We start from the raw sequence: 19,092 nt of genomic DNA, 5'->3' as shown, positions 1-19,092 counted from the left end.
GCGGGGCCGTCCCGGACTGGGCCAGCGACGTCAGCCGCGGGCGGCCCCCAGCGAACTCAGGTACCGCCCGGCCCCCCCCGGGCACCTCCCTCCTACGGCCGCCTTCGCGCTCCCCGCGGCGCCAGGAGGGTCGTGCAGGAACGGCCGGCGAAGCGCCCGCGGCTTCGTGCTGCGGCCGGAGCAGCCCCGTTTGTGCGGAGCCCCGGAAAAACGGCAGCGTGCCCGGGGGGCGGGGGGGTTTCGGCCGAGAGCCACCCCTAAACCGCGGGGTGCACTGAGCTGGGCAAAGACAGTACACTATTGGTAAATCCAGGGGTTCGGCATAGCCTCATTCCTCCAGCACCACCCCACCCCGCTCAGTTTCCTGATTGATTTTTCACTTTCAAAGCAGATCATGACAAGTTTACTTGGCACAGCTCCTGTTCTGACCCGGCTGTGCCTTGCAGTATCTTAAATAAATGCAAAAAAAACCAAACCACAAAAACATGCTTTTTTTGAACCAAAACCCGGGTCTAAGCAGCTCTGAACAGATTAAACACACGCATAAAAAAATATATTGGATCAAACTGAAGTGGCTTTAAGAAGCAGAAAGTAAATTTACACTGCTTGGCAAAGGTCTAGCTTTCAGATGTGTATTTATATAACAAAGCCGCTTTGTCCTTGTTACATATTGTTTGCTTTTTAATACTGATATCGCTAATGGAGCTGCAGAGCACACCAAGTACTAAGTGTACAATATGCACATAGCAAATCAGCTCTGGCAGCTCTCTCTTCTAATGAGTGTGCCTTTGATGATATGGGCAGGACACATAATTATGATCTAACCTGCAAGTTTTAATATATAAAACCATGAAGCTGTGGCTGACCCATCCCTGGAAGTGTTCTAGGCCAGGTTGAAACCATTCTATGATTCTATGCTGGAGCTACAAACCGCACTGTGATTGCAGTTCTCCAATATTGACAGATAGGTTTACTTATGGAGGTCTTCGATATTAAGCATTCGCACTATTTGAGAACAAGCAGACCATATCACATGCTGCTTTGTGCGTGCCAGGGCAACAGCACACACAAGGAACACATCTAGGCCTCTACCACACACAGAGGAAGTCACAGAATCACATAGTGGTTTGGGTTGAAGGGACCTTAAAAATCATTTAGTTCCAACCCCTGCCACGGGCAGGGACACCTTCCACTAGAGCAGCTTGCTCCAAGCCCCTGTGTCCAACCTGGCCTTGAACACTGCCAGGGATGGGGCAGCTATAATTTCTCTGGGCACCCTGTGCCAGCGCCTCAGCACCCTCACAGGGAAGAGCTTCCTTGTATCTAATCTCGATCCACCTAATCTATCTAAAGTGCTCGTAACCACACACAACGGCAACCAACGCGGGCAGCTGTGCCCGTGTAAAAAGCACACACGAAAGGCACACAGGAGACTACTGGTTTTGCCCAGCTGCCGCAGCTCAGCTCCCGGCGGTACAGGTGCCGCAGGGCGGCAGCACTTTAGCCACAGCCCGGGAGGGCACGTTCCCAGCATGAAAACCGGCGGGCGAGCGTTAAGGTACCGTTTATTATCTTTACCTGAGTTCCATGCCGTGCTACACGAGCACCACGTGTATACTAACAAACTACAGTCATTTAACACAAATCCCTCCCAGCGGCCTCACAGGAAATACAAAAAGGCAAAAACCAGAGCTGAGGCCGTAGGAGACCACCGCGCACCCTCCCGCTTCTCGGGCACCTCTCCTCAGAAACCGAGGAACCTCCTCTGAGGTCCGAGCGGGGCCCAAAGGTTATACTTTTCTACCATTAAGAACTACCACTTTAACAGCATTGGAATACCAGAACACACCACTAACTAAACGAGCACACTGCTCTTGAGAGGACCGGGAAAGCTGCCCGCCGCGCCGGGGCAGAGCCAGGCTCTCCCAGAGCCTTACCTCCTCCTCCCAGCGCCGCCTCAGCGCTTCCCGCCTCACCGCTGAGGAGCCGCAGCTCCACCCACCCTCTCGTGCAGCCACACGCGGATCGGCGCGTGCCCCCGGGGTTGAACGCGATTGGCCGAGGCCCGGAAGGGCGGGGCGGTCGCTATATAAAGCGGGGCGCTAGGCGTTTTCGTTCTTTCTGCGTGTGTCGGTGGTGTGAGGTGAGAGCAGCATGGCGGGCTGTGGGTGCAGGGCGGGCGGGCTGGGCCGGGCCGCGATGATGTCTCTTGACACGTGTTAGACTGCTGATGTGCATGAAGCAAACCTATTACTGAGCGCCCAGGCTGCTGCTCAGCCGGCCGCGGGCTGCGGTGATCCGCTTGTGTAACCTCTCCCTTTTCCTTCTGTGTCTTGTAGGGCCCGTGTGGCGAGCGGCGGCGAACGGGCCGGTAAACAAATAAAGTTGAGTGCACCGCGAAAACGTGTCCGGCTGGTTCTTGAGCCCGTGTCCCCTCGTTCCCCCGCACTGCCTTTGACCCGGCGGGGTGCCCTGTCCGCGGCGCCGTCGGCCAAGCTGTAGTGCTAGAGTGAAGCGCTTGTTCATAACTGGAGCTGCTCGGCCCGACCCGGGTGGCGCTTTTAAAAGCAAGTGACAGCTCGTCCCCTTTCAAGGGAGCCGGGCAGCACCGCACAAAATGGCGCCGCAGCCCGACGGGAGGCGGTGCACGGCGCGGGGGGACCGTGTTTGACCTGGAAAGAGCGGTAGCTGGGTGAAAAGGGGCCGGGTTACCCATCATCTATCGGTGATTGACTCAAGAGTTTTACCCACTTAGACCACGTGCACCAGCATTTTCCTAAAGTAGGTCAGAGATCTGTTTGTAAAGGGGACTTTGAAAAAGCAGCAGCAGTCCTGGCATTCCTGTCTAGCAGCACGTGGGTGAAGGTGAGCTAGCAGTTGAGCATCCAGAGGGGTCCTTCATGTGTACAGCAAGGAACTGGAGACAAAATGGGAAGTTGACTCCAGGGTTCTAAGCTGCAGCTATTTAAAGTGCTTCCAGCTTAACAGCTGTGCTTGCACTGTTGTGCACACACAGAGGCTGGAAGTTACGGATAGTGCTTGCTTTAGATGGAAAAGTTGCAACATGCAAAAGAGTAATAGTTGAGTCTAGGAAGACTAAAACTGTGTGTTCAGAGGGTAATGTGTGCCGCCTCAAGTTTTGTAATTCCTGGTTCTCCATTTCAAGGTTCACAGAGAAACGTTTTTAAAGCATGTTCCTGATGTGAACGCTAACTGCTGCAGGGCAATTCAGTTTTCACTACATTAAAATTCAATTTAAGCTTTTCCTTTTAGAGCCAGAAAAGTCAGCATTGGTTAACCCTAAAATTATAACCACCACATACAGACAGCTCTGGGTATACATAAAAGTACCTGAAAAGCACCTAGCAGGCATCTTGGCAACCTGCCTTTAATGAGGTTTTTGAAACAACGTGCAGGGGACAGTGACTAAGCACAATGTAGGAATGAAATTTAACTGAGTAATTGTTTGACATGGGATAAATTTATTTAATAAAACAAAGCAAGCAGATTGTAGTTACCCACAGTTTATGAAGTGCAATATGACAATCTTGTGTAATAAGTCTAAATTTGTTTACACATTAGTGCATCTAGTCCTTTGACTTTAGTTATTGCACATAGAAATTAAATCATATAAAAGACTGCGTACAAGACATGCAGACTTCATTAGAGGCAAATAATGCCTATATGATCAGAGCAAACCCCAGAATATACACAGCCTGGAATGGTCAAGGAGGTGTTCAGGTAACAAATATAACCCACTAATATTTCAATTAAAGGTAACCAAAAATAGGTGTTCAAATATAGAATTTTAAATATATTAAATGCTAGGGTTTTTTTATGTTTCAGGCAAGGTGCTGTTTAAAAAACCTTCAATATAATAGCTTCATTTAGAGATGGTAAATCATCAAGTTACACATGGAAATCTCGATTTACATCAAATGTGACAACACAACATACAAAAAAGTTCTTAAAAAATTACTCCTTAAAAAAAAAAAATGTTATAAAAGGAGAGCCAAAACTCACCTTTGTAAACTGAAAATGTTTTCTGACATCCATGAACAGTTGGCAACACTATCAGAAAAATATCACGTGTTAAAAGAGTGGATATGTAGTGTTCAAATACTGAATTTACTGCATACATTTCATCTTGAATCATTATACCAGCGAGAAATAAAAGGCATTTTCCCCCTCCCCCCTTTGTTTTGGCCATTAATGAGCAGAAACAGTCTCTAATCACAATCAGCTTGAATAATTGCAATGCCTGAATTCCTATTCCACAAAGTCCAAAAAACCATTATGCATGGGAGGCAAAATCTTCCAGTCACGGCTGTTCCACAAACATCAAGTGATTTGATGTCTGGAGTTGCACGGCTGTAACCTGAGAATTTGGCCCCCTGCTTTGCATGTAAACACAGTGCAATGGAAAAGACAGCAACGAACTCCTAGAAGAAAAAAAACCTGTGTTTCATCATAGCAAGAGGCTCTATACACAGTAGGGTAACTAAGTACTTCTGGTAATGTGCAGTATTGACATTTTATGTGTGTGCTCATGTCTTTATAAACATTCAGAATTAATCATGAACCAAGGTGATTGTAACTCACTGTAAGGCGGCTTGCTATGGTTTGGTCTCATGGCTTTACCAACTTTTATCTCCTCATTTACAAAAATGTGAGTCCCACCTTCACTGATGTGTGTTTTATGGCTACTTGCTTCCCCCCAAAAAAGCATGAGTTCTGTATGAAAAAAGTTGTATGTATATACCACACTGAATCACAATACATCATACATCCGATTTACATTCTTTTATCCTGAAAGCATTTCATATTTCGATTGCTTGACACAAGCTATTGACTGCAGAAGTGAAAGAACATAAAACAGTTCATTCTACACCTCCAACTGCCTGAGAAATAAAAATATTCTTCCAGTTTTACAAATTCATTCCTTATTTAGGATTTTTTCCATTTGGCATGCAGTTCCTTTGCTGCCAAACAACCTTTCAATGCTTCAATGCACATTAACGTAGCATGAAAACATAAGCTGAACAAAAGGTGTGTCAACAAGCTCCTTGATCTATTACAGCTAGGTTCCTCCTCCCTCCCCCAAAGAACAGGTCATCTCAGCCTCCGAGTTAAAATCCTGATGGCAGCCAGTACAAAAATACCTGCTTAATGGAATGAAACTTCACATAGCTGAAGTACACAGGAACAATAACCAGGCAAGTGAGCACAAAGGTATGGTTATAGGCAGTCCTTTGGGGGGGGGAAGTGGCACAAGTTAAGGATGAGAACTACAGCACAGTTTATAAAACCATGAGAATAACTTTCATAATACTGTAAACTACAAGAGTCTTCACATGTCATGGTTGATCGGGGGCCTCCGTGCTCAGATCTTTAGGAGGGCACGTAGAGGAGCGGGGATCCATGGCTGAGTGCATTAAAGGGATATAAACATCATCCATGTTTGGCATGACAAAGATTTTCTGTGAAAAAGATGCAATTAAATGAAGTTATGTTTCATATGCCAGAATTCAGTTTCACTTCTTAACTTCAGTTCTTAACATCCTTTCCACTGAACAGAAGCAGTGGAGGATACCAACTAGTTTTGAACGAAATAGGGGACATGCAAAACGTAAAATCCCAGCCCCTCTAATAGACCAAAACTATAATTAATGAAAGGAAAATGTAAAGGGAACTGACCTGAAATTCTTGTTCCAGTTTCCTCTCTATCCAGTCAGTTACATGAACCAGAGTCACTTCTCTCTCACCAAGTTTTGGCCGAGCTTTTAACTCCAGGTAGGGAGGTCTTCGAAAGCCATACCTTAAGAGAGAACACAGAACAGGTTTTATTATAAACACTCCAAAGCACATACTTGAATGCATTAACTCTCAATTTTCTCTTAACAGCGACTTCTACCTCATTTACAACTGCTTTGTATCCCATCTCTTCCAGAACCCATTTAAGCTACACTTTATCTTTCATTCCTAGTTGCAATCACACACCCGAAACATTGCAGAGTTCTGCAGTTAAGTTCCTCTTACCATATTCTGTCGGTAGGTGGAGGTGGAATGTTAATTACTAGTGTTCCTCTGCACTCCTGTACTTCAACTGTTAGCAGCAACGGAGTATTGGAGACCTCTTCGATTTTCTTCTTAATAAACTCAGTCTCTGTTGCTTTCTGAAAGTACTTCGACTTAGTAATTTTATCCACAATTCTCATGATCTTACTTGTCCGATGTCCTCCAACATACCTTTACACAGATAACAGAAAAAGAGTACATCCAGATAATTTTCTTGAACCTATTGTTTGCTAAGACACCCATCAATTTCCTGTTAAATCATTAGAAGTCTTGATATTAAAATTCTAAACAGATACATATACATATATCCAAGCACTACCTACCACAGTCTTGCACAGCAGCTGTATTCTTTCAGCTACATGTGCCTGGCAGAAATTCTCTCTAGTCTGAACACTCCTTCCCAGACAGCATTGGAAACAACATTAATATTGCAAATACAATTCAATCATCCATGTATTTTAAAAAGATAATTAAATGCATCTATTGAGATAATTCCAACAATTTTTAACATCGTTTTCAAAACTGTTTAGGAGTAAAACACTAAGGAAACTCCCTGGAACATTCTGAATGTCACAGATTCTCTTGGTATGTCACTGCAAAACCACTGAGATAGGTTCAGACATAGGAAACATTGTGATTGCCTGAGCCATGTCAGGCTGGCTACAGCTTTCTCATTGCATGGCATAGTTTCAATCAGATACAGAAAGCATAGAAAAATAGAACAGCAGCCAAAGCAGGGAATGACGTGGCAAAACTGCTATTAGGAAATTTTCTTTTTAATTCTTGCACAGCATCAGAGGGCAGCATTGCACAGCTCAGGCACACAAAGCTCTGCAAGGTGAAAAAAACAAGGAAAAAAACCCAACACAAAACTCTGAGCAAGAAAGCCAGGATTGAATAGTGGCTGTTTTCTTAAAGAACGGAACACACTGGAAAGAGGGGATCAGCAGGATCAGCATGGGTATAATACTTTATACAAACAGTATTTTCAAGACCAGAGTGCTTCCAATTTTATATACAATATCCTGTTCTTCCCTCTGGTACCAGACAAGACACACTGGGGAAGGCCCCATAGGCTATGTGGCCCAAAGACTTGGCTCTCTCTGTAATCTACTGGTGAAGAAATTAGGTGCTCTAATAGCTCTGTATAGGTCACTCTGCAGAAGTGCTGTATAGTGAACAGTGCTCCCAGCACGGTAAAACACTCAGCAGATCAGCTTCCTTTCAGTTTGTAGTACATGGCTTGATTGCTGCTCTTTGCTCTAGAAATGGGTGGGTTGTGTTTGCTTAATTGCTTGGATATACTCACACTCTGACGTCCTGTGTGACAATGAGAGTTACAGGGCAGGAACAAGATACCAGTTGTACAAAGTCTGGAAACGTGGGGAGGAAAAAAGGATTAACAAATGCTCACCCTTCTGCTCCTGGAGTCACCTGCTTCTCTCCTGCCAGTTCTGGAGCATCATCCTCTTCTGAAGACCCAGCACTGGAGGATTCCTCATCACTGTCTGCAAGACAATACGCCCTTGGCCTGAAACTGAAACAATGCAATTTCCAGGTCAAATGTAATATTCTTAAATAGTTATTCATTATCTACAGCTTTGGCTGACATTACATGTATTTCTACTGGAGACTGAAATGTCCCCTCCTCTTTTTTATAAACTTGTCTAAAAGAACAAAACTGAAGGCACTCTGAAGCCGGTCTGTCAGAACTATTTTCAGAAGAGGGAATTTGTTTGCTCCAGTGGAACGTAATCCTGCACAGAAGAGGATGGGGAACGGCTATTCTCCATACTCAAATCCAATTCAGACGTTATTCAAAATGCATCTGAAACATTTGTTGTTGCTCATGGCTTTCCACGGAAGTTGAGCAGTATATAGGCTGGAGAGGGGGTTTTGTTTCTTTTTAAAACTCGAAGACATGCTTTTACACTGAAAGGTGAAAACATGCAATTCTGGCTTATACTAAAAGCAAACATAGGACTCCCCAACTTAAAATGACATCATCTACGAACTGAACCCCAGAATCCCTCAGAGATGGTAACTGAGGTGCTACTGTGTACCTTATCTTCACAATATACATCAGCAATTCACCTTTTTGTAGCTACACTGTGTGCCATCACTAACCAATTTTGTGTAGAAAAAGGCAATTTTATTAACACAAGTCCAGCATTACCCTGGGAAGGAATATTTCTTAGATGTTTTGCACAGATACTTTTGTCCCATACAAATTGAAGCTATAATCTCCCTTTAGTACCTTTGCTGGAAATACTCCTTTCTTTACTCTATTTGTGGGGAAATTGATCTTCTGGCTTGTGAATATTTAAACTCCTGTGACACAGTGAATGGTGGTTTTAACATTTAAGGTTTTGTTTAGTTTTTTCCAAGAAGACTCCAAGATGGGATAAGGCAAAGAATGTCATGGGGGAAAGAAGGGAAAGTAATAAAATCAAACAAGTGCTGCTCTTAAGATACAAAATATCACAGAGTAGGAACTTGAACTATGGAAGAATTCATGTGCACAATCACAGACAAAAAAAAAAATCAAATCTTTTAAATGGATTGAAATGAGGGAAGGATACAGCGAATACACTTCAGTACCAACAGATCTCTACCAAACGCAAGCGCTTGAAAGAGTTACACAACACAAGCTTCAAAAGCACATAGTTTTAGCCCTAAGGACTATACCCAGGACTGTAACATTCCACACTTTCAGAATGCAGGTCTATAGCTGCAGTTTCTTTCCTGTTTTTTTTGTATGTTCTTGGAGATTTATTTGAAGCATTTAATAACATCACACAGAGCATAGACTGAGGCTACTGTCTGCTGCTCTGTACATAGAATGAACTGTTCATTGCTTCATGAAGTCCTAACGTAAAAGGACAGTCCAAGTACAGCTCCCAGTGCACAACACTCCTTCCTAACTGCCTGTTTAAGAACTGGAGCAGTAATTCCTTGGCCTCTCTACACTCAGTAATTTGCTACCCAGGCTAAGGGATCAGACTCAAAAACCTCACCCAGAGATGCAGATTATACCTGCAGAAGTGTGAAACAGCACACCAAACTGAACCACCTCCCTGAGGACACTGCAGGTGGTGGATGGCTCACGTCACTGGCCCAAATAGCAGTGCTGGAGCAGTTTATCAGAGAGAAATTTGTAGTTTTAGGTCAGTTTCAAACTACACATTTTCTACCTGCGTGTGACCTCACTTCACTTTCCTGAGCACAACACACCACCCAGTTTGAAGCATGCCCAGTGCATTTTCAAGGCTCTCAAAGGTGTCACCTTCTTACAAGAAGGTGTTCTACTTGCCTGGGCAATGGGGCCCTGCGAAGTGCCTCCACAAGCGTGCCCTGACTGGCTAAGATCACAAGATCTTGCATTAAACAAAGCCACAATAAATAAGCTTGAGTGAGATTTCAGGGGATCTCTGCATACAATGGACCATTTATACGACACAAGCATTGGCAGAAAAACACTTTGGGGCTATAGTATTGTTCCTGAGCAGACTGCACACTATTTTTTGAATTGCCATTTGTGGGTTTGTTTTTACATGGTACAACATAGCAAAGTAAGACACTGCAGTAACTTGGGTTAGCCTGCCTGCATTTGCCTGATCTCCAGTATGGTAGAACCTGCTACTCTATTAATTTTATGAAATTGACAATTAATTCATTTTCCACCCTTTTTGAGAGCTGCATTTTCCTATGAGTGTATGCAAGACACCATTATCAAACTGTGTAACACCACACTCCTATTTCAAACAATAAACCAGCAGCAATGATAGAACTGGACTGCAAACACTGAATCATTTGTCTCACTTTATACTGACAATATCCAAGGTCAGTTAAAACTCAGCGCTGCTTTCCCCACCTTCCTCTTTCTGGATGAGTTGGTTGCTGCATTACAAGAGGTGTGTTTGTTCTAGGCTCTTGAGAGACAGAAATGAGTGTAAGCACCCAACATGCATCACTTACAGATGACACCACTGTGGATGCAAGGGCATGCAGAATAGTTTGATTTGTTACAGCAGCTGTCAACTGGTAATTAAAAAGCCCAATAGAATTAACTAACATAATGGAAAGCATAGATGTGAAGCAAACTGTTCTACACTTCTCCATCTTTGATTTGTTTGTTTATAATATCCATTGTCTTTAAGGAAAAAACAACCCAGCAAGCAAAAAGCCTTCATTCACAACTAGAATGCATGAGACTGCCCTACATAAGGCTGGCATGGTACTTGGCCCTTAGCATTTGAAACATCACAGGCATGTGCAGGAGCAGTGCAGTTAATGGTTATACCTTCAAGTAATTGGTTGCTTAGCTACAGACATTTACATTTGCACTGCTGGGGTCCTATTGCTCAGCTAGGATCAAGCTGATTTTTAAATATTAAATCAATGTGTTCACTAATAGTTTCTGAGGCCATTCTTGCACTGGACAGTTATGAAAATACACACAGAGAATCCTGAAGGAATGGGAAAGAAAACAAGAATTTTGTTTGTGCAGACATTTCCTCCTCTGCCCCCATTTTTTGGGTGGACAAAATTAAAGGGATTTTCCAAGGAAAATCACACCTATCAACTATACTGATGTAAATTCAGAAATATTTACTTCAAGCAGTGACAACAAATCTAGGTTGATTTTAAATCCTCTGCATTTCTACCAGTGTATGAGATCACTCAGCCATCAGGTTTTTCACATTTATTTTCTCATCCTGCCTGCACCATAATATAGTGCTGCTGTAACCATTACTTCAAGATATCTCAGAATAAATGGTCAGAGCTACGACATGAGTATACAAAGCATCTTGTGTCTTAATTCTGAAAGAACACAACATTTTATCTAAACACATGGCCAGATTTAGAGAATATTTTCTTGATTTGTTGGCAGTGGTTGTACAATAAATCAGAGATCGCTGCTTAGGGACTGCAGATTTCTTATGTACAAAAAGAGAATCAGCGCTCCACAGCTGATGGGATGGATGTTTGACAACTGCCACAAGATTAACACAAACAGACACACTGATGAGATTCAGGCAATATCATAAAAGTGACAGGGAAAGCACAAGTGCAAGTTAGGCAAGTTGCAGTACGTGTGTTACCCAATTAGCTCATCTATAAGGCATTTCACTTAGACATGGCAGGTGAATGGAAGTCAGATATGAGGAAACTGGAGACTAAAGCAGGGGTGTGATTATTCTCATGATGCAATAAAGCTATTGGAAAAAGTCTTTACACAACAATTACAGCCTATTTACCTTCCACCACTGTTTACTGTTACATGGTTTACAACTGTAGCTGTAACAGCATGTTCCATATGTATGTCTCTGTATCTACATGTGTTTACCACCAATATTCAAGTCTTACTGGCTAAAGCCCCAACTCAAGCACAAGACAGAACTAAACTTAGTCACAGAACATTTCAAAATCCTACAAAAATATATTTAAAAATACTGACTGTACTGCAAAGCCGAAGGCAATTATCAGTGGTGTAATCAAACATTATGGTTGCACGGAATGGCCAGATTCTGCTCTCATGGGTATGCATCCCCCACAGCTCCTTTCAGTCTATTACAAAGCCAGAGCTGCATATACAAGGAAAAATCCACTTTTTCCACTATGAAAGCTTTTACTTTTCTGTATGATTGTAACACCTTACCCTTCTTTGCCAATCTCTCCAACTTTAAGCGCTTCACCAAGCGGCTCTTTACCAAGTTTGGTCAAGTTCATCTTGGTCTCCAGGGTCATTAGAAAAGAACCATTGTAGGACATTTCCAGATCAATCCAAAGTCCTAAAATTAAAAACAATAAAAGATTTCACTTTAAGACCAATCACAATAATTTCATCTTCATGCCACGCCAAAACTCTTACAAAAAGTCTGTACTTCACACTTTCTTCCAAATAGAAGAACTACTTTTGCATCAACTCATTATTTCATTAACTCACAAATAATTAACGGCTTATCAAAGCTTTCTGTTCACAGTAAGCTTATGGAACAAAGTGGATGTTCAGACATATATCAAAGACATGCTGAAAGACAGATCAGTGAGTACTGCCAATGATCTAAAAAAAGGCGCGTGATTTACGCACACTTAAACTGCTTAAGAGATCTGAATGAAGATCAAGAAAATAGAATACAATCAGGGATTCACTTCAAAACTATTTACAGTAATGGTCCAAGCCAAGCAGTAATGGGGATGATCCTTTATATTACTTAACCTGTGCAAATGAAGCAGCTCTTGAAATCCCAGAGCAATATTGCTTGTCTCACATCACAACCTGCAGTATCTTTTGCTTTCAGCAATGCTGTATTGAAGTATGAAAAGGTTTGCTCAGTAACTCAGCTATAGGCACCCTTGTGACTCTCAGCAAACAGGGTCATTACTTACAACAACTCTAGATGTTTAGTATTAAGTTACATCCTGTTGTCTGGGCAGAGTATTTGTTTATCTCAATCTGCAGGAGAATTGTTTTGGGAATAACTGCATGATTAGGTCCTGCCTCTTAAGTGACACCCTGCTGCTCCACCGATTAAAAAGAGCTGTGGGGTATTTGTGATCCAGAGATTAGAAATCAGAAGCCCCTAAGCATAGATTATGCATCTTCCTTTTCCAGACCTTGCATCTGCACACAATATGCCCTACCAGTATCTGGCGCATCAACCATTAACACATCCTACTTTTATTTACTCATTCAGAAGCAAGCAATGGTAACTATCCTTTGGGTTTCACTGATCTAGAAATTACCTTTCCAGTTAAAGAAGAACTATTTTCTACTTGGCAAATGTATCAGAAAGGCACTGTCCCCAGTTCCACACATTTATATCAGCAGAAGGACACACAGCTCCCAAGGACCAGGTCACTGATAGACTATGAGATTACATGTTGGAAGCAGTACTGAAGGCAAGCTGCTGCTTTACTAACCCAAATTACTCTTTTCCATCATACTGTTCTAAAAGCAAAGACAGGAACTCAAGCACAAGCTTACACAGATTCTTCCTCTGCAGAGTAGCAAAGTAGCAGTAAGATCATGAGAAACAAGAAAACAGCTAAACAGACTTTTGGACAAAATGAATCAGCATGCTTCAAGCATCAATGCTGTTTTAACAGTAGTTCAAACTGAGCCAATGATGCCATTACTGAGAGGGAAAATTTCTCCTGGCTAGAAAACCTTCATATGCATCTTCCAGAGGGGAAAAGGGAGGTGAGAAGGAATAGGAGGGGAAATTAGGCAGATGGTACAATTTATTCAGAGTTATCCAGTTCCCTAGCCTTGACAGAAATACAGTAAATACTACAGCATATGCTGTCACCCAAACACGAGTGTATTAACGGAAACAAGATTATTTTCCCTAACATTGTCTGTTAACAAATTTAGTTACTTGGAGGAGCCACATAATAAAAAAATGTCTTCCTGCACTGGTTAAACAGTCTGGATGAAACAAAGCACATCACAATCACTCACTGCATTTTAACACCTCAGAAAAGGCGACCTCAAATGATTGACTGTCTCAAACACCTAAACAAAATTCTTAAGAAGTATTTGTACTGGATACTGGCCTGAAATTTGATATTTGCTTTTACGCCATATGTGGTTTACTCCTAGGTCAACTTACCAAAATTTATCCTTATGAAAACAAGCACTTCCAGTTATCTGGAAGTTACCCCTATTTATGTCCTTTTAAGTACAACAGCAAACCACATTCTTTCAGTAATTATTCACTGGAAGCTCTTAAAAACTCGGATCCTGAGAGTTCATGTGTGCTTCGACAATATGAAAGATGTCACAAGGATTACAAATGCTACCATAAATATTTGCTTGACACAGTTTAACTAAACAAGAAACTGAAGGAGTTAATTGTTCTCACTGCCCTTGTTGGCAATTCATTGAAGCCAAGTGTTCAGCAGTCTCCTAAATCCCATCTCATGACTTAGAACTACAGCATTTGGTTACAACTAAAGTTATGAGAACAGAGAAAAGAATTCAAAAACTGTTTAAATCCAAGCATAGGGAAACACTCTGACAAGAACCCCAAAGTGCAAGTTTATTTACAAACCATGACACAACTTTGCCAGCGTCATACATATCATGATTTCAAAGAGTTTTCACTTTGTTTTCTTTAACTCAAAATTTCTACCAATGGCAAAGCCACTTTGCTACTGGGAGCACAGGAGGATGTCATAGGTACTGTGGAGAACGCAGGAAGCATATGACAAGCAACAGCAGCGTGTTTTAGTTCCCCAAATACTGATTGTGCATGAGCTTATTCCATCTACTCAATTTTTATTTCTCTTAAAAGACAGGTTTTGTTCCTTGTGACAACAAAACAATCCACTTTTATCCACCATGCTTTCTTTATAAAGCTCAAAGGAAAACATTCTTTCCAGAAGTTGAGAGCAAAGTACTCAGTGTTTTACAGATAAGGCTTTTCCTCAAAGAGCTGCAAGTCTCAAGTGAGATAAGGGCAAACAATGGCATTTGGATACAACAGGCAGCATTAGTTAACATGTATGCCCAACAGAATTTTAATAATTCCTCAAAGTCTGTTTTATTCACACTTTTATGAGGGAAAGGTCAGCACTCACTAACATCATGTTTTCAGTCAGTGATTTGCATGGCATAACACTTGTAGTGTTGGTGATAAAGTTTACTTATTTCCTCCTAAATATCTTGCATCTGGTAGTCTTGCAAAGGTCTGATGATAACTGTTCATCTGAGAGAAGAGCACTGTAGTAAGAGTGGCAGACAAATGAGTCTTACTTCAAAACTACAGTTAAATATACCTTAAAAATACCAGGTCCAAACTATGTAATATGAGCAAAGACAAAGCCTAAATTGCTGCTAAGCAGAAAACTGGCTCCTTATCTCATACTGTGCACACAGCTGAATGTATGATAAATTCTCCATCCTGGGGAACCACTGCTGCTTGACCTTTAAGAACAATGAGCAGAACTGAGATCTTGTAGAGACAAACCACCCCAGTGAACAGAAACCCCCTCAAACCCCTGAGTTCATGCTGCAATCTCCTCCAACCACTATACACCTGCTGTGTGTTCAATACCCTCACGCTCTGAGAAGATACTACATAAAGAATGTAACAGTCTGTTCCTTAGCTAGAAATATTGTGCACAGGAGAGCTAGTGAAGATTAATCCTGTTACAATCTACAGCTAATTATCTGTTCAAACTTCTCTCTGTCCCTGTCTGTTGTTACTGTTCTAAACACACAACTGACCTGCTGAGGTTTGGCTCATGGCTGGCCTCTAATTTAGAGCTTCTCCAGAGGCTCTTAATGTTCTTAAAAAGTATTGCAAATTCATTCAACTCACTACCAGTTCATTTGGTTTAGCACCATCCAGAAATGATTTTGATATCTTCATCTAAGAGTTGAAAGAGAAGTTTAAAATAAAACTAAGCTGTCTGCCATGCAACCCATAGCTGCACCGCAGCAAGTTCTCCAAGGAAATATTTCCCTTTAGGCCAATTAGAAACTTTTCCACCCCAGTGTAACAATACAGTAACTAAAAAGATGAACAGAGTGAGAGGAGACAAGCTAAGAAATCCTTAATAAACTCAGAAACAATTTGAAACTAAAAACTGCTCTTTTTACATGTCTAAGAAGAAACACAGCGTCCACCTCTCAGCATGTAGAAATAAACAACATAGCATTAATAAGCTAAAATAAACAACATAGCATTAATCCAAGTTTGTGTTTCTGTGAAACGGAAGTGATAAAAGTATCCTCAAATATACTCTTGCAGCCATGTGCAAGCCCAAAAGAACAGAAAAGAAAGAAAAAGTTCTGATTAATGATTAATAAAGCAGCAGGAGGAAAGTCATTCAGCTTAAAAAAAGACCAAACTCCTATTCAATATTAAGGGCATAAAGGGATGCTGCATTTTGGAGGTTCTTTGCCAAGCAACACTGTAGTCTTATTTTTTGATTTATTACAATTGTATTTGCTGAACCACTGTTTTCAGAACAGAGAAACTACCCTTGAAGACAGCCGGATTTGTTTTCTGGTATTGTACAGAACCAGATCTGTCTTGAGGAGATGTGCACTGCTCTCTGTAGTCCATGTCAGAATATCAGATACAGGTCTGTGGCTCTGTTGCATGCAAATTTTTGTTTAGTTTAGACATTATTACCAATGGAAAGACATGTTCATATTTCCATATCTACAGAATTATGTTTATACCAAGCTTGTTGTTACTACTATTAAGATAGAGACCACTCTGTGTCTCTTCAGAATAAACTCTTATTAAGAGCACTTACCTCTGATTGAAACTACCACAAGATAAACAGATCATAATATTCTCCACAGGTACAAAAGAGTGAACCTGGCACAAGCAGAAAGAGGAAGCATGGGTTTACCTCTGTGATCAATAGAAGGTTTGAAGGCTTGAAGGATCTTCGGCACTGCTATCCCCATGTCAAGTTCAGTTAGAGTTAGCTCATTCATGAAGTATGGCAGCTAAAAGAACAGAATGCAAAAATCAAATCCGTGTTATTGAACTAAACATGGCTGCCTAAGAGAAGAAAAGTGATTAAATTTAAGGAATAGGTTGAGCTGAAAAGCCACCAGTGAAAGAACACAATTACACAGGTTTCTTCTAATGGCAGGATTTTGCAGTTAGTTTCTAAATATTATTTTTGGGAAAGATTCAGCAGCTGAACTTGGACTGTTTTAAAAACTATGCTGAAGTTCAGATGCTAACCACAAAACTCCAGCATGCTTTTAAGTCAAAGCATGTAAAAGCTTAAGAATGAAGTGTAAATCCTATTTTACTGTGAATAAAACTCACAGACTTCTTTGGGTTTTAAATTCAATCACATATTTTATAGTTGCAGTGTCTCAGCTATTTTTATCTTTGGCAAATTCTTTCATAGCACATTAACTTTTAAATATCTCGATTTTAATATAATAGAAGCACAGAATCATGATGATTTGGGTATCTATTTACTGTAAGGATTTCTAAATTATACAAATCCTATCTCCTGTGAACAGACAGAGCTTCAACCTATCAAAAACACATCCATTCCCCATTCCCAGTCTTTCCACTTAAACTGCTTCCAATGAGATGTTTGGGTACCCTGCTGTCATAATTGTGGAAACAGCTAGGGCAGAATTAGGTTACTGCTTATTACCCAAAGCACAGAAAGCACTATCTCACAGCTGGTGATGGCAGCTAAATTTCAGAGCTTTTGTCAGCAAGACTTCATCTTCCTTTGCCTTTAGGAACAGGCAAACTCCTCCCCAAACATCAGGAGCTAAGCAGGCCTGTGATTAACTGCTGCTGTTCAGCAGAGCTACAGAATGCAAAGGGAAGATCCAAAAGTCATTCAAAAGCACCACTCCTCCCTTCACCCTTTGAGCTTCTGCAGTTGATGCACAATTACACCCTATCACCCCCAGACAGCTCTTTCCCTGACTATTACCCTTACTGACCTCTCCTGCAAGTAGCATATGTCTGAAGTTAACAGGAACACATTAGAATCGTGGTTCCCTGATGTCCTCCATCTTAAAGGCAATCTACTATTTCCCAAAGCAGATTTCATCATTTAAAAGCAGCTCTATTTAGCCCTAAAGTAAATACGATATACCTCTAGTTTTTACATAAAACTTCACATACAGAAATAGTTAATCCAGCAGTAGTTCATTTGAAACTGAAGCACCAAAATTAATCTACTGTGAAAAGGATAGCAAAGCTGAACTGGAACTTTGTAGCACATTTATTTTCTTGTCTTTTACATGTAAGTGTAAAGTAAGTGTCTCTTCTACTGTTTTAAAACTCAAAGACTATGTGCTTGTTTTTCTCCAGTGAGGACATGTAGTGCAAGTCTCCACACTGATTACCTTTATTTTGCTAAGTTTCATTTGGATCTTCTTTGACACTAGATCAGACCAATACTTTTCTCCTAAAAAATCCCAAAATATTCTTCCAAGCAAAGCATTCACCCAGGCCTCCTGTTCTTCCTCTTCAGCTTCCATATGGGCATCTGGTAACTGAAAACACAGAGCAACTTATTCAGCTATATAAACTCTAAAAACTAAGGTTAGAAAAGGTTGCATTTACACTGTGAAGTTCTGTGTTATAGCCCAAGTTAGTCAAGAACACTGAATGCTCAGCATAGACAGCAGCTTTACAACCACATCAACTGGCTTGACATGAGCTTGCTTGTCATCATCCTGACATACAACAGAATGAACAAGATCACTTAGATACAGATTGACCTCTGGCAATGAAATGAGAAAGTTGTATGTAATTGAACCATTAGCAGAAAAAGCAGATAAACCCAAAGTGGGTAGACTTAGAAGTGTGTCTGTAGTAGAAACACGCTCTCTTTTCCCAATAGGCTCTAGAAGAGCAACTGCTCTACTCTTCCCTTGCTTTATCAGAAAATTTGAAAGCAAGACCAAATCTTACACCCTTAAATCCAGCTAAAAACCATTACAAATAGATGATAAACACAGTACAGGGAAATACATTAAAGGTCTTTCAAATGGCTGCAATGAAAGGAGAATTCCCCACCTCTCATTACTACAGACAGAAATCCTGAAGCCAGGAGAAACACAGTGCTTTCTAAGAGCACTCAGGCAGATGCTCTGAACATCATTTCTTGGCAGTGACTGCACCCAATGGCTGCAGCCTCACACAAGCAGAATTGCTGGGTTAGTAGCTTCTGCTGTGACGCAAGATTCCTGCCAGCCCTGTTCATCTATTTATAGAATGATCTCCAACACATGCCAGATTCAGCAGCAAATTCAGCACTGCTTCAGGGGCTGCCACAGGCTAGAATATCTTTTTCCCTGGGGAAAGACGTGTTTATTCATACGCTATACTAAGGCCTCCTCCTCCTTTCTGGACATTGTATGAAAGTCTGGCAGTAAAGATGCATGATGCTAATTACATCTTTTAAACGAATGATGATCATACTTAACATTAAGGATCCCCTTATTAAGAGTGTCATACTTAAAGTATTAAGGTTTTGTTTATTAAGAGTGATTCA

General features: G+C 41.4%; 1 protein-coding gene and 2 non-coding genes across 4 annotated transcripts in view; 2 read left to right on the top strand and 1 right to left on the bottom strand.

Moving 5' to 3' along the window:
* Nucleotides 1–2,193: 2,193 nt before the first annotated feature.
* Nucleotides 2,194–2,259, top strand: LOC133225262 (small nucleolar RNA SNORD104). The gene has a single exon (XR_009729083.1). It is a non-coding gene; the product is annotated as a small nucleolar RNA SNORD104 (small nucleolar RNA).
* Nucleotides 2,260–2,445: 186 nt separating this feature from the next.
* LOC133225264 (small nucleolar RNA SNORA76) lies at nucleotides 2,446–2,580 on the top strand. The gene has a single exon (XR_009729085.1). It is a non-coding gene; the product is annotated as a small nucleolar RNA SNORA76 (small nucleolar RNA).
* Nucleotides 2,581–3,455: 875 nt separating this feature from the next.
* TEX2 (testis expressed 2) overlaps nucleotides 3,456–19,092 on the bottom strand; it is a 49,037-nt gene continuing 33,400 nt past the window's right edge. For both annotated transcript variants that reach the window (XM_061377071.1, XM_061377072.1), the window contains exons 6-12: nucleotides 17,939–18,088; nucleotides 16,456–16,555; nucleotides 11,741–11,873; nucleotides 7,493–7,615; nucleotides 6,040–6,249; nucleotides 5,698–5,818; nucleotides 3,456–5,480 (exon numbers count right to left, since the gene is read on the bottom strand). In XM_061377071.1, coding sequence (XP_061233055.1) covers nucleotides 5,358–5,480; nucleotides 5,698–5,818; nucleotides 6,040–6,249; nucleotides 7,493–7,615; nucleotides 11,741–11,873; nucleotides 16,456–16,555; nucleotides 17,939–18,088 — 960 coding nt within the window. In that variant the 3' untranslated portion in view covers nucleotides 3,456–5,357. The remainder of the gene's footprint in view (nucleotides 5,481–5,697; nucleotides 5,819–6,039; nucleotides 6,250–7,492; nucleotides 7,616–11,740; nucleotides 11,874–16,455; nucleotides 16,556–17,938; nucleotides 18,089–19,092) is intronic.

Source organism: Neopsephotus bourkii, unplaced genomic scaffold (assembly GCF_033783945.1).
Source record: "Neopsephotus bourkii isolate Nb327-2 ecotype Australia unplaced genomic scaffold, CSIRO-AGI_Nbou_v1 NB_1749, whole genome shotgun sequence".
Taxonomy (NCBI): Eukaryota; Metazoa; Chordata; class Aves; order Psittaciformes; family Psittacidae; genus Neopsephotus; species Neopsephotus bourkii.
Note: the sequence above shows the minus strand (reverse complement) of the source record. Positions and strands in the feature narration are given on the sequence as shown.